Source organism: Zeugodacus cucurbitae, chromosome 3 (assembly GCF_028554725.1).
Source record: "Zeugodacus cucurbitae isolate PBARC_wt_2022May chromosome 3, idZeuCucr1.2, whole genome shotgun sequence".
Classification (NCBI taxonomy): domain Eukaryota; kingdom Metazoa; phylum Arthropoda; class Insecta; order Diptera; family Tephritidae; genus Zeugodacus; species Zeugodacus cucurbitae.
In genome coordinates this window covers 21160199-21172588 of record NC_071668.1, presented here as the reverse complement: position 1 = coordinate 21172588, position 12390 = coordinate 21160199, and the positions used below count along the sequence as shown (strand labels likewise).

Sequence of the window (12390 nt, the reverse complement as noted above, 5' to 3'; positions counted from 1 at the left end):
GATGGTCTGATGAGCTATCAATAACAGACTTATACATTGATTGTACACTTGTTTATGTGCGTGTGTGTAATTCATTATTGAGAAATATTTTTGCAGGATTTCACCAGCGATGTTAATTTAAAAAAAGCAAATACGAGCGCAACAGCTGTCTCCAGTATATGTACCCTTTGACGGCGAGCAGTCACGAAAGCGTTAAGAAAAACTTTAAATAATGCGAATGTCGTTGGTGGTGATGATCATCAGCCGTATGCGAGCACGGCCAACGCAAATATCACAATATTCGGCGCAGCGTAAAGTCAACGCTGGCGCACATACCGGCTCTAGCTGTGTGTGTGTGAACAACCCGGCAACCGATCGACGACGGTGACTACGAACCACGATCAGCAGCCGCAGCAGCAGCAAGACTGCCAGCTAGCTGACTGCCTACCAGCTTGCGGCAACGCATGCTTGCGTTGCGACAACAGTCCGCGAGAATCGTCGGTGAGACAACAACGCGTACAGCGGATACACACGGTGGATCGCTTAGCAAAATTCGAAATTTAATAAAATACCAAGCATTTCGAGTGTTCACAATTAATAAAGTGTTCGTTATGGCGCACTGGTGACTAACTAACGCGTTCTATAGTATAGCACCGCTGCAAAGGATCGCCAAAAAATCCGTATAGACAGCTGTTGGAGCTTGTCAGACGTGCAATGAAAGTGAAAAAATTATAAAAAAATAGTCGCTTTTTGTTTGTGAAAATTCTTGCACGCGATGTGAGCGAAATTAAAGGCGGCAAGCGTACGCGTAGAACCAGCAAATCCCGTAGCTGTATGTGCCGGTTCAAAGAGTCGAGCGTATACTCAGCTGTATGCGAAATGAAACTTGTAAGCAACAACTAAACTCAAAGTGCTGTTTAAAAATAAAGCAAAAAATAAAATAAAATATAAAAAAATAAAAAATAAAATATTGTAGAATGCAGTGAACTTCACCTTAACGTGCAATAAATATTCGCAGAGCCAAACATATATACATACATACATACACAATACGAAGAATTTGCATGTGCATCCACTTTTCTGCTAGTGAACTTGTTCTACGTTATTATTATGAGTGAATTGATTGCAAGGCACACATACATTTATATATACAGATAACATTTCATATTGACGCTGTGTTGTTGTAATTATAGTATAAGTATAGTGTCTGTAAAGCCTATGACAATCAGGTGGCCAGCACGCGTGGTCGAATTGGCAACGTATGCCGTAGCTAAATTTGGATTTCCCACCAAATACACGCCGCCGGCACACAGCGGCACAGTAAGACAGATAAAACAAGTGTGCGACTTGGCGAAGATGCCACTTTGTCGCGGTATTCTAAATAAGTGGGCGTCAGTTAATGCCTTGAAGCGTTCTTCGAACTTGGCAACTGTCTAGTCGACTAGCAGTCAAAATGGAAGAATTATTATAAATAAAATTATGAAAAGTATGTGTGTGTGAAAAGCGCGTTGTGGCATAAATTGAAAAGCACGTCGATATTGAACGAAACATTTGAGAAAAAAGTGAGAAACAAAATTTTGAAAAATATAACAAAAAATAAATTTTTTAAATAAAAAAAAAAAATTAATTCAAGAAAAATAGTTTTGAAAAAATTAATAATGAAAAATTAAAATAAAGAAAATAACTTAAAAAAATTAAATATCATAAAAAGTTTTAAAATAATAAAATAAATAATTATTATTATAAATTAAATAATAATAACAAATAATTTCATGCAAAAAGTTTTGAAAAAATTAAAAAAAAAAAAATATTTAAGAAAAACTGTTTCGAAAAAAATGTTTTGAAAAACATTAAAAAACAAACTAAATTTAATAAAGAAAAAGTTTTAAAAAATTAAATTATTAAAAAAAAGTTAAAAAAAAATAAAATAATCAAATAATTCTATAAAAAAAAGTTTTGAAAACATTAAAAAAATTAATTTAAGATAAAATGTTTTGAAAAAAATTAAATTTGAAAAATAAAGTTTTGAAATTAATTAGATTTGAAAAATTAAGTTTTGAAAAAATTAAAATTAAATTAAATTTATTAAAGTAAAACAGTTTTGGAAAAATTTAAAAATCAAATTAAATTTAAGAAAAAAGTATTGAAAATTTTTTAAACTTATATTCAGTAAAAAAGTTTTGAAATTTTTTTTACATTAATTTTAATTAAAAATATTTTGAAGAAATTAAAAAAAATTAATTTAAGAGAAACAGTTTTGAAAAAAAGTAAATTTGAGAATTAAAGTTTTGAAAAAAATTAATTTTGAAAAATAAAGTTTTGAAAAAATTAAAAATAAAATGAAATTTAAGATAAAAAGCCTTTTAAAAATTTAGAAATCAAATTAAACAGGTTTTGAAAATTTTTTTAAATTAAATTTAATTAAAAAATTTTTAAGGAATTAAAAAAAATTTAATTTAATACAAAAAGATTTGAAAAAAGTAAGTTTGAGAAATAAAGTTTGTAAAATAAGAAATTTTAAAAATAAAGTTTTGAAAAAATTAAAAATTAAATTAAATTTAAGACAAAAAGTTTTTTTAAAATTTTAAAATTAATTTAATTTAAGAAAAAAAATTTTGAAATTTTTATTTTGAATTAAATTTAAGTAAAACAGTTTAAGGGAAATTTAAAAAAATTTTAAGATAATAAGTTTTGAAAAAAAATTAAATTTGAAAAATAAAGTTTTGAAAAAATTAAAAATAAAATGAAATTTAAAATAAAAAGTTTTTTAAAAATTTAGAAATCAAATTAAACAGGTTTCAAAATTTTTTTTAAATTAAATTTAATTAAAAAATTTTAAGAAATTGAAATAAAACTAAATTTAATATAAAAAGTTTTGAAAAAAGTAAGTTTGAGAAATAAAGTTTGTAAAAAAAGAAATTTTAAAAATAAAATTTTGAAAAAATTAAATTAAATTTAAGACAAAAAGTTTTTTTTTTAATTTAAAAATTAATTTAATTTAAGAAAAAAAATTTTGAAATTTTTATTTTGAATTAAATTTAAGTAAAACAGTTTAAGGGAAATTTAAAAAAATTTTAAGATAATAAGTTTTGAAAAAAAATTAAATTTGAAAAATAAAGTTTTGAAAAAATTAAAAATAAAATGAAATTTAAAATAAAAAAGTTTTTACAAATTTAGAAATCAAATTAAACAGGTTTCGAAATTTTTTTTAAATTAAATTTAATTAAAAAAATTTTAAGAAATTGAAATAAAACTAAATTTAATACAAGAAGTTTTGAAAAAAGTAAGTTTGAGAAATAAAGTTTGTAAAAAAAGAAATTTTAAAAATAAAATTTAAAAAAATTAAATTAAATTTAAGACAAACAGTTTTTTTTTTAATTTAAAAATTAATTTAATTTAAGAAAAAAAATTTTGAAATTTTTATTTTGAATTAAATTTAAGTAACCAGTTTAAAGGAAATTAAAAAAAAAATTAACTTAAGATAAAACGTTTTGAAAAAAAAACTAATTTTGAGAAATAAAGCTTTGAACAAAAATTAAAATTAATTTTAATAAATAAATTTTAGATTCAATATTTTTATTTTAAGGAAAACTGTTATGAAAAAAAAATTAATTTCAGAAACAACGTTTTGAAAGATTTAAGAAAACTTAATTCAATATAAAAAGTTTTGAAAAATTTAAAAAACAAATTAAATTAAAAAAAATGTTTTGAAATTTTTATTTTGAATTATATTTAAGTAAAAAGTTTTGAAGAAATTTAAAAAACAAATAAACATAGATATAAACAATAAACAAGATAAACACTTTTGAAAAAAAAAAATGAAATTTGAAAAATAAAGTTTTGAAAAAAATTAAAAAAGAATTAAGATAAACAGTTTTGAAAAATAAAATCAATTTAATATAAAAAGTTTTGAAAAATAAATTCAATTTAATATAAAAAGTTTTGAAAAAAAATGAAATTTTAAAAATAAAGTTTTGAAAAAATTAAAACAGATTTTAATTTATACAAGTGAAAAAGTTTCGAAAATAATTGAATAAAAATAAATTTCAGAAAAAGTTTAAAAAAATAAAAAAAAATGGATCAAAAGAAATATTAAATTTAACAAAATTGGTTTCGAATATACTATTTTCACTTTATTCTTTTTTAGCAGTATACTTTGGTATGTTTGTTGTATATTTTTGTGTTTTCTTCGGCTTTTTGTATTTAAACAAATAAATATAAGCAAAATTGGCGCTACTTTGTATGAAATGAGCGCATAAAAATGTTTTAAACATTTTTGAAAAAAATTCCAATAAATTTTGTCTTAAATTTGCCTGCCCAAGTCAATAAAACGCATCAGAAACGTATATATATATATATATTTTTTTTTTTGAACAAAACTCGTCATATTTTTACATACACGACTCAAAAAAGCACATAAAAATCATTAAAAATTTTGCCATAAATTTCCCCGCTCAAATCTCGTCACAACTTTGCATGCTCGAGTCAATAAATTCCAAAAACAAGTCACATATTTTGCATTATCAACACACTGCTGTTTTACTAAACTTGTTCTACTTGTCAGTTTTATTTATATTTTATTTATATACAAGCGCATGCACACATATATACAAACAATATTCGCGGGGCGTCTAACGCTGCGCAAACACCTTTCAATACAAATGCTCATTCCAGCACAGGCATATACAGCTCCCTACATAGCTCAATACCTCCATATGATAATTATAAGCTCATCGCAACAAACTCACCAAATGTATTTTGATTATCTAATTGCGTGCCGTGTGCGTGTGTGTTTGTTGTCAGCGCGCCGGGAATCTTCGGATACAGAGCGCAAAACGCATTAATTGGGTCAAATAGACAGCTACAGCCCACTAGCGTTAAAAAACTAATCATTTGTATATTGCTTAATAGCGTGCTAAACGCAAATGCTGGACGCTACAGCAACAATAACCAGACTGCTGACAGCTGACGGCTGACAGCGCCACCACTGACAAGGCAATTAATAAGTCGAGACTTATGTTTATAGCCGTAGTCAAAGCGTATGCAAATATTGGATGTAGAATAGTAGACGCTAAAAGTCGGCAGCAAAGATTGACCGAGCGAACGTTAATATAGCTGACTGCTAATATAACTGCCAGTTTGTAGCTGCTAACAACAACAGCAACGTTAATCAAGCGCTAGTAATTGGTGTTGTTAGACATTACTAAACATTGCCTTAATGGCTGCCATTTAGCGCTGTATTTAACAGACGGCTGACTGTTCCAGCACTCGAAGTCTATATTTACGCTCTCCTATAGGCCTAATGGCTTGACCAAAGCAGCAGCAACAACAAGAAAAGTAAGAAGAAGGCACTTTATAAAGTGTAGTTTCGTGCTGGAAAGGCAGTGAAGTGCATGAAAATTGATACAAAACATGCACGGAAGAGATATGTAAATGCGAGTTGTGTTCAAAAAGTAACGGGAATTTTTAAATTTAAAATTTTCGGGTTTCGAGCGTCCATTTCTTAAATTTTTTTTTATTGTAAAAAATAACGAAATTTTGAAATATAATATTTTAAGGGTTAGGAGAATACATTTCTTAAAATTTTTTATTTTTTTTTCGTTCAAAAAATAACGGGAATTTCAAAATTTAATTTTTTTTAATTTTTATTGCTACAAAAATAACGGAATTTGCAATTTTTTAAATTTCTCAGGATTGGAGTGTCCATTTGTTAATTTTTTTATTGTTCAAAAAATAACGGGAATTTTTTATAATTATAAATTTTCGGGGTTCGAGTGTCCATTTCTTTAATTTTTTTATTGTTAAAAAATAACAGAAATTTTAAAATTTTAAGGGTTTGGAGTGTCCATTTTTTCAATTTTTTTATTTTTTAATGTTCAAAAAATAACGGGAATTTTGAAATTTTACGGGTTTGAAGAACCAGATTGTCAGAATTCATTGCTTAATTTGTCTGTGGAGCAGCCGCTCGCACTTCGATGCTTGTTCCTGAATTCTTGAGCAAAAACAATACTGTAACTATGCAATGCCCCAACCTCCATATTCACCTGACCTTACTCCCTGTGATTTCTTAAAAAAAAGAATCATCGTATACATGCATACGAAAATCGTTGAAAAGGCTATCCCAAAAGTCGAGTCTGAGAAGTGTTTCGACGACTGTAAGATTTTTTCAAAAACCAAAATTCCCGTTATTTTTTGAACACTTCATTTTATTTGTATGGATGACTGTATTCAAGTTGTAGGCATCAGTAAATATGTATAATATGTATATATGTTGGATATGTTAATCTGAAGACACATTCTCATCAGTTACGCTCATATATAGTCGACCTAAAGGAAGTCGAAAACTCAAAAAGACAACCAAACATACCGACGATTCACTGAACCGGTATAATCTAGTTAATTTTGACATAAAATGTTCTTAGCAAATATTTAAACTGTCTACACGATATTCAACATACAGGTCTAACTCTACAGTGTTGTGTACTCGTATGCGGCACGTACAGTGGCAGCTGTGAGGTGTGAAAAAGTGAAAATTCTCAAACCATTAAAAGTGTAAAAAGATAAAAGTGAACGCAGCAGCAATAAAAACCTGCAAAGTAGCAAAATAAAGAAGAAGTGAAAAAAAGAAGAAGAAAAAGAAAAAAATAATAAGCAGTGGAAGCAGCCGCGGCAACCATTAAAACAGTATTTTCCGCATAAGCGATTGAGTGAAAACAATAATAATAAAAAAAATAAAACAACAACAACAAAAACATAATGCAAAACCTATTCGCTGTTATTGTTGTATTCCTTGTGCTAAACTGCCTTAGTGTGCAGATTGCCGAACCATTAGCCACCAGCTATGCGGCTGACGTCAGCCAACAACATGATGCTAGCATGGAATTCAACGAGAATGAAGAGAATCTAGTGCAGCAGCAGCAGCATCACGTGCGGCATAAAAGCGCACATATGCATAGAACAGCAGCACATCACAGCCGGCATAGACAACAACAGCATGCTGATGGGGTGAAAAGCGAAAGTGTTGCGATGGCTAGTGAAATAACAACGCCAGCCGCCGCTGATGCAATGGAGAGTTTGAACTTTCAGCACAAGCACAAACAGCAGCAACAACAACAACAACACAAAGTCAGTTATGACATGCAATTAGAATTAGATAAACAGAAAAAATTGCAACAACAACTACAACAAAAGCATACGCATGCGCAACATAAGAACGCGTTAAAGTCAAGGACTTCGATAACGACAGTCATGGATAATGGCAGCGAGACTGTTGAGCTGGCTGGAGTGGACGAACTGGTTAAGCCGACTTGGCCGCCTACGTATAGCAACAACAACTACAACAACAACGAACGCACAATTACCGTTGATGAGGCGAACAAAGGCAATACGCAAAATGATTACCAACAACAAGCGATAATACGACAACAACAACAACAGCATCAGCAACAACATCATCATAAACATCATAAACTACAGCCAGCAGCCGATTTGAGTCGCAGAAAAGCCACGACAATGACATCTGTTGTGCATCTCATGCACCATAATAAAGTCGTGCACGCAAGCAGTCAAATTAATGTAGACACTGATAATGCTGACGACGACGACGAAGACGACGACGCTGCGAGCTCTACAGTCTTGCATGCGCATACGCATTCCACAGTAGGCGGCGGTGGCGGCGGCATTAAGGAGCACAAAGCGGCTGTGAGCACGACAACGGATGACGGCCTCACAACCGAGAACACACGAAATGACAAAAGCGTCGATTATGTGGATGATGATGATGTCGAGTATTATGATTACACTGCCGATGATGAGCCGAATGAATCGCCGCATGCGACACAGTCACAGTTACAACCACTTGCCGTTTCCGATATCGGTGGCTACACTTATGACAGTGGCATTGACGATGGCATTGATGGTGGTGATGTCGAGTGGCGACCGGTGCAGCACCATCAACAATTGCGGCACAATCAAGAGCAATGGCATGCGCAACAAATGCAATTGCATAGGCGTCAGCATTGGCAACGTGAAGAGCACCAGCAGCAGCAGCAATATGAGAGCGAACACGCGCGGGTGGCACGCGATCATCATCGCGTACAAGCGTCGGAGTTGCGCAACAATCGTTTGCCATTTGACATGATGGATGATGTAAGTCGTTTTTCGTTTTTTTTTTCGTAGTTAGGTTTAAGTAAATGCAATAAAATGTTGATTTTTATAGGAATACCGTCACGACACAGTACACTTTAAGCCTACTTACACAGTTCATTTGTTGGTTGCACATATTTTGTGTGCCCACACGCGGTATTAAGTGTTATTAGCATAAAAGTTAGAAGGAAACGCACATAACATAAGTAGCCAGCTTTTTTAAAGCGCCTTAGTAGAATTACTTGTAGTCAAATAAATTTGCTGTAAGCTATCTTAACTTGTGTGAAAGGCAAGCCCGATTGGTCAGACAGTCGTCCTCTTTTCCTTACAAGTGACTGCACTATTACATGGCTTAATACCTCGCGATGTCAGCTGTCAGATTTTTGTCATTTATAAATAGTCTCGTAATAGTCTAAAATAGACAAAAAAATATTATGTCCAATTATGGACCGACAACACAATTTTAGTACTCAGACAACAACCATTTATATTTTGCACTAAAGTGTTTTCATTGATAAATATAGGTTAGGTTAGGTTGATCTGGTAGGCCAATAAGCCACCAGCACAGTTTTCGTGCTTTGCGAGACAAGATGGACTGCTGTCACGTAGTCACCCAGCGCTTGAGGCGAATTTTAGAAGGTTTTGACGATACCTATTCCAGATTCTCGTACTGTGTGAACCCAAAATGCTGGCGCCGTTGCCTTGACAATGCAGGACAAGCGTACACGAGATGCTGCATTGTTTCTCTTCTGCCTTCCTCTTGACATTTCTTGCAGTCATCTCGTTCTGTCAGTCCCATCTTACAGGCGTGTGCCGCAACCAGACTGTGGTCAGTGAGAATTGCAACCATACTCCTTCAGTTCCTTCTATCGAGTGCCAATAGAGATTTTGTATTGTGGCAAGGCCAAACCTCAATCAACATCATCAACTAAAATGCAACCCTGCAATATAATTATTTGATGCTGATATGGCAACACTGAAATATCATCTGTTCGATCCTCCCTTTTTCTGGTGATCTCGCAGCAGCAGCTACACACGTCCTACTTAAGAATTATAATTTATTTATTATTATTGTGGACATCCCACAGTGTATTTGTGGTCTATCTCTTTATACATGGCTTTAGCGGTTTTACCCTCCGGTATATTTTTCAAACGCGTTATGATATTCCTTGCCATGCTGCTGCCTAGATCAACGTCTGGCCTGGAGTTTGGCAATCCCGTCTATAATCCCATTGCCCTCAATGCTTTTGTGGCTTGGCACACAGTGGAAGTGTAGCCACTTGCTCCGTACAACTCCGTCTACTGTCACCCTGTTACTCAACACACTTTTGGCCGAGTTGCGAAATGAGATTATTGCCTTGATTGCTGCTTGACTGTCTACGTCGATATTAACTCGGTTGCCTATATTAACTCTAGAGTCAGCTGTTGCATTGGAGGCTAGCTCGGCGGCTCCCACAATAGTAAGCACCTCCGCTCAAAATATACTGCAGTAATTCGGTAGTTTGAAAGGCAGCTTTACTAAGTCTGAATAGTATATATATCTCCGCGCCTATTAGATAGGTATTTAGTACCGTGCTTTTACGCCAGCCATCTCTTTCTATGTTTAAACGGAACCTTCTTTCCTAATTGGAAAATGGTATTAAGTAATCGATACCTGCCAGACCGTCCATTCCCACCGAGATATGCCCAAATGATCTATATTCCATTTGTTCTATTGATAAATATAACTGAATATGTCTAGTGAAAATAAATACATTATTTCTGTATTAAAGTAAAGGTTTTATATAGCAAGATGAGAATGATTCGATTGAGGTCAAATATTCACCGCTTTGTTCTATTCCTTTTACCACCTTTTGCCACTTCGATAGTAATTTCATATTGCCATTCTCATGGAAACCCTCATCTCTATTGGCTAAAAAACTGGAACGATCGATTTTCAAAAGTTTCTCTTGAAAGGAACCACCAATATTAGTACATTTTTAAAATTTTGTATCATTTCCTGAATAAATAAAAACATTTTCATATAAACCTTCTTCCTTGGTTGGTGACTTGTCAGAAAGTTTTCGTATGGAAACAGTTAACTACTTGAGTTCTATACAGTATGTATACTGCTTTAAACTTGTAAAACAGAAATTCATTCAATCGGTATTTACTATTGCTTTATACCAGTTGAGCTTTCGATTCGTCGCTCTCCAACCTTTAGCGGTAAGCCTGAATTTAATAAGAAAATATCGGTTAACAGACAATATTTTATTGTTAGAACTAGTTTGATGGATAAGAGAGCTAATGTAAATCTTTCCAAAGATACGTAAAAATGTATGCCATTCTAACCATTTTTAATTCGCCTTTTATCTACTTGAATGTTGTATGTTTGAGAGATAGAACTTTCCTTTCTTCTTCAATAATTTACTTTAATCTAGTTGAATTAAATACGAGAACGCTCTCTTATTTCAATATAGTTGTTCTATATATATTTTATTATACCAATCCATTTAATTTATACCATCGAATTATATTTAAATGGTCTATTTTCTTTACAACTTATATTTCCTTTACAACAATATATTTGTCCCTGATTTGAATAGCGCGATCCGTAACTCGAGTTTTCACCTAGAAATTTTAGGTAACTCTCCTATAAAGACAATTCAGGACTAGATATAAATGGAAGTCTCTTCCAACTATATCGATCTGATTACACAGCCACACAAAAAATAAAATTTGTCATGAACTGAGGATCTTACTATGTGTTCCTTATGTGTTTGGGGTCGCGGAATCCGAATCCGGTCCATTTAACCCCATCAGATCAGAGTTTTGACATAACTTTAAAAACCCAATATGGCACACATCCATTTTATAAATTCATTTGAAACTCGTTACTCTGGGGTTTTCGGGGTCACGGATTACGAATGCGGCGTTAGTTTTTCAAAATTCAAAATGCCGACTATTGGAGTCGGACGGAGTGATGACGGACGTTTTTTTTGAAAAATTCATGGGAATCGCTTGAAACTTGTTACTCGGGAGTTCTCTCACCTAATAATAATCTTCAAAGAACCTATCACTTCTAAAATTTCCACAAATATTTTATGGTGAAATAATATCATGGAAAATTATAAAAACTCATCCATTGATATTTTTATCTTAACCACGAGGGGCTTAATACATATGTGTATATTTTAGAAAATATTTCTCTTCATTCCGACCACTATACGGAATTTCTACATTTTTTTAGATAGGATTAAATAAACTAAATTGTATTACCAATTTAGCATAACCTAGACAAATATGTGGCTAAACTTAGCTTCGTATAGACAGTCTAGACTACAGGTCATGGAATCAGTGATGCATTTTGTTTAAGCGTGAGAATAAAAAATAGAGAATTGAGATCGCGCTCTTACTAAGTTTCCATCGTATAACCTTTATTACAAAATAACTTTTCGGTTTCATATCACATACGTTTAGTTGTGATGTTGATTTCGTTATGAACTTGGTATCTCTGCAACACCTCCAATATAACAAACATAAATATGTATGAATATAAATAATGCTTTCACACATGGTTGCGATTTCTTTTGAATATATCTATCTACACTTAGTTAAGCCTGTAAGCATGTGCTTTTAGATACATACATACAACGCCTTTCAAAGACTAGTCTATTCTATGCTATTTGCGTCTATTTCAGTCTACTCGCAAATGCTTAAATGCTTCCCACGCTAATTTCTGCACATGTTTTCGCATATATTTTCGCATTATCACTGTTATTATCAGTATTTTTAATTTTCATAAGTGCCATCGTTGGCCCAAACAAAAGTCTTGTTTATGCCATGCCAAAGCATTGTTGTTGGCCAGCATAAAGAATCGTCGGATAGCGTAGGTGTTGCGCGCGGCAGTGGGCTATGACAGGCCTGTGGTGTGAAAAGACAGATACTGTTGCTTTTAGCAAAATTGCACGAATGCGACCATTTCTATGCTCCCATGCAGTGGAGTCTAATAAGTGCGTGCGACAAACATTAGGTGCTGCCTTAGGTTGGGAGAATGATTTTAAGTGGCTTTGGAGCAATTTCTTAGTATTAAAGAATTTAAAATAAAATATTTTCATCGGAATATTGTCTTTTAAGGAACCGTCTCGATTTAAATATTTAATTTGAAGCCTGCTGAAGTCATATTAGTTAAATTATTAAATTTAGACTAAAATTTGCTCGTCAAAGGAGGTCGTGTCATAAACTATTGTTATGCGACTTCCTCTTCTGTTTAACAAGCATTTATTA

At 32.3% G+C, this 12390-nt stretch overlaps 1 protein-coding gene across 7 annotated transcripts in view; it reads left to right on the top strand.

Moving 5' to 3' along the window:
• The first annotated feature begins 420 nt into the window (after positions 1 to 420).
• LOC105216540 (uncharacterized) overlaps positions 421 to 12390 on the top strand; it is a 39229-nt gene continuing 27259 nt past the window's right edge. The window contains exons 1-2 of one of the 7 annotated variants that reach the window (XM_029043067.2): positions 421 to 867; positions 6440 to 8127. In XM_029043067.2, the coding sequence (XP_028898900.2) occupies positions 6736 to 8127 (1392 nt within the window). In that variant the 5' untranslated portion in view covers positions 421 to 867; positions 6440 to 6735. Of the gene's footprint in view, positions 1542 to 4149; positions 5317 to 6285; positions 8128 to 12390 lie in introns of those variants that run through there. The other 6 variants (XM_054227019.1, XM_054227020.1, XM_029043072.2 and 3 more) reach the window with 6 other exon arrangements.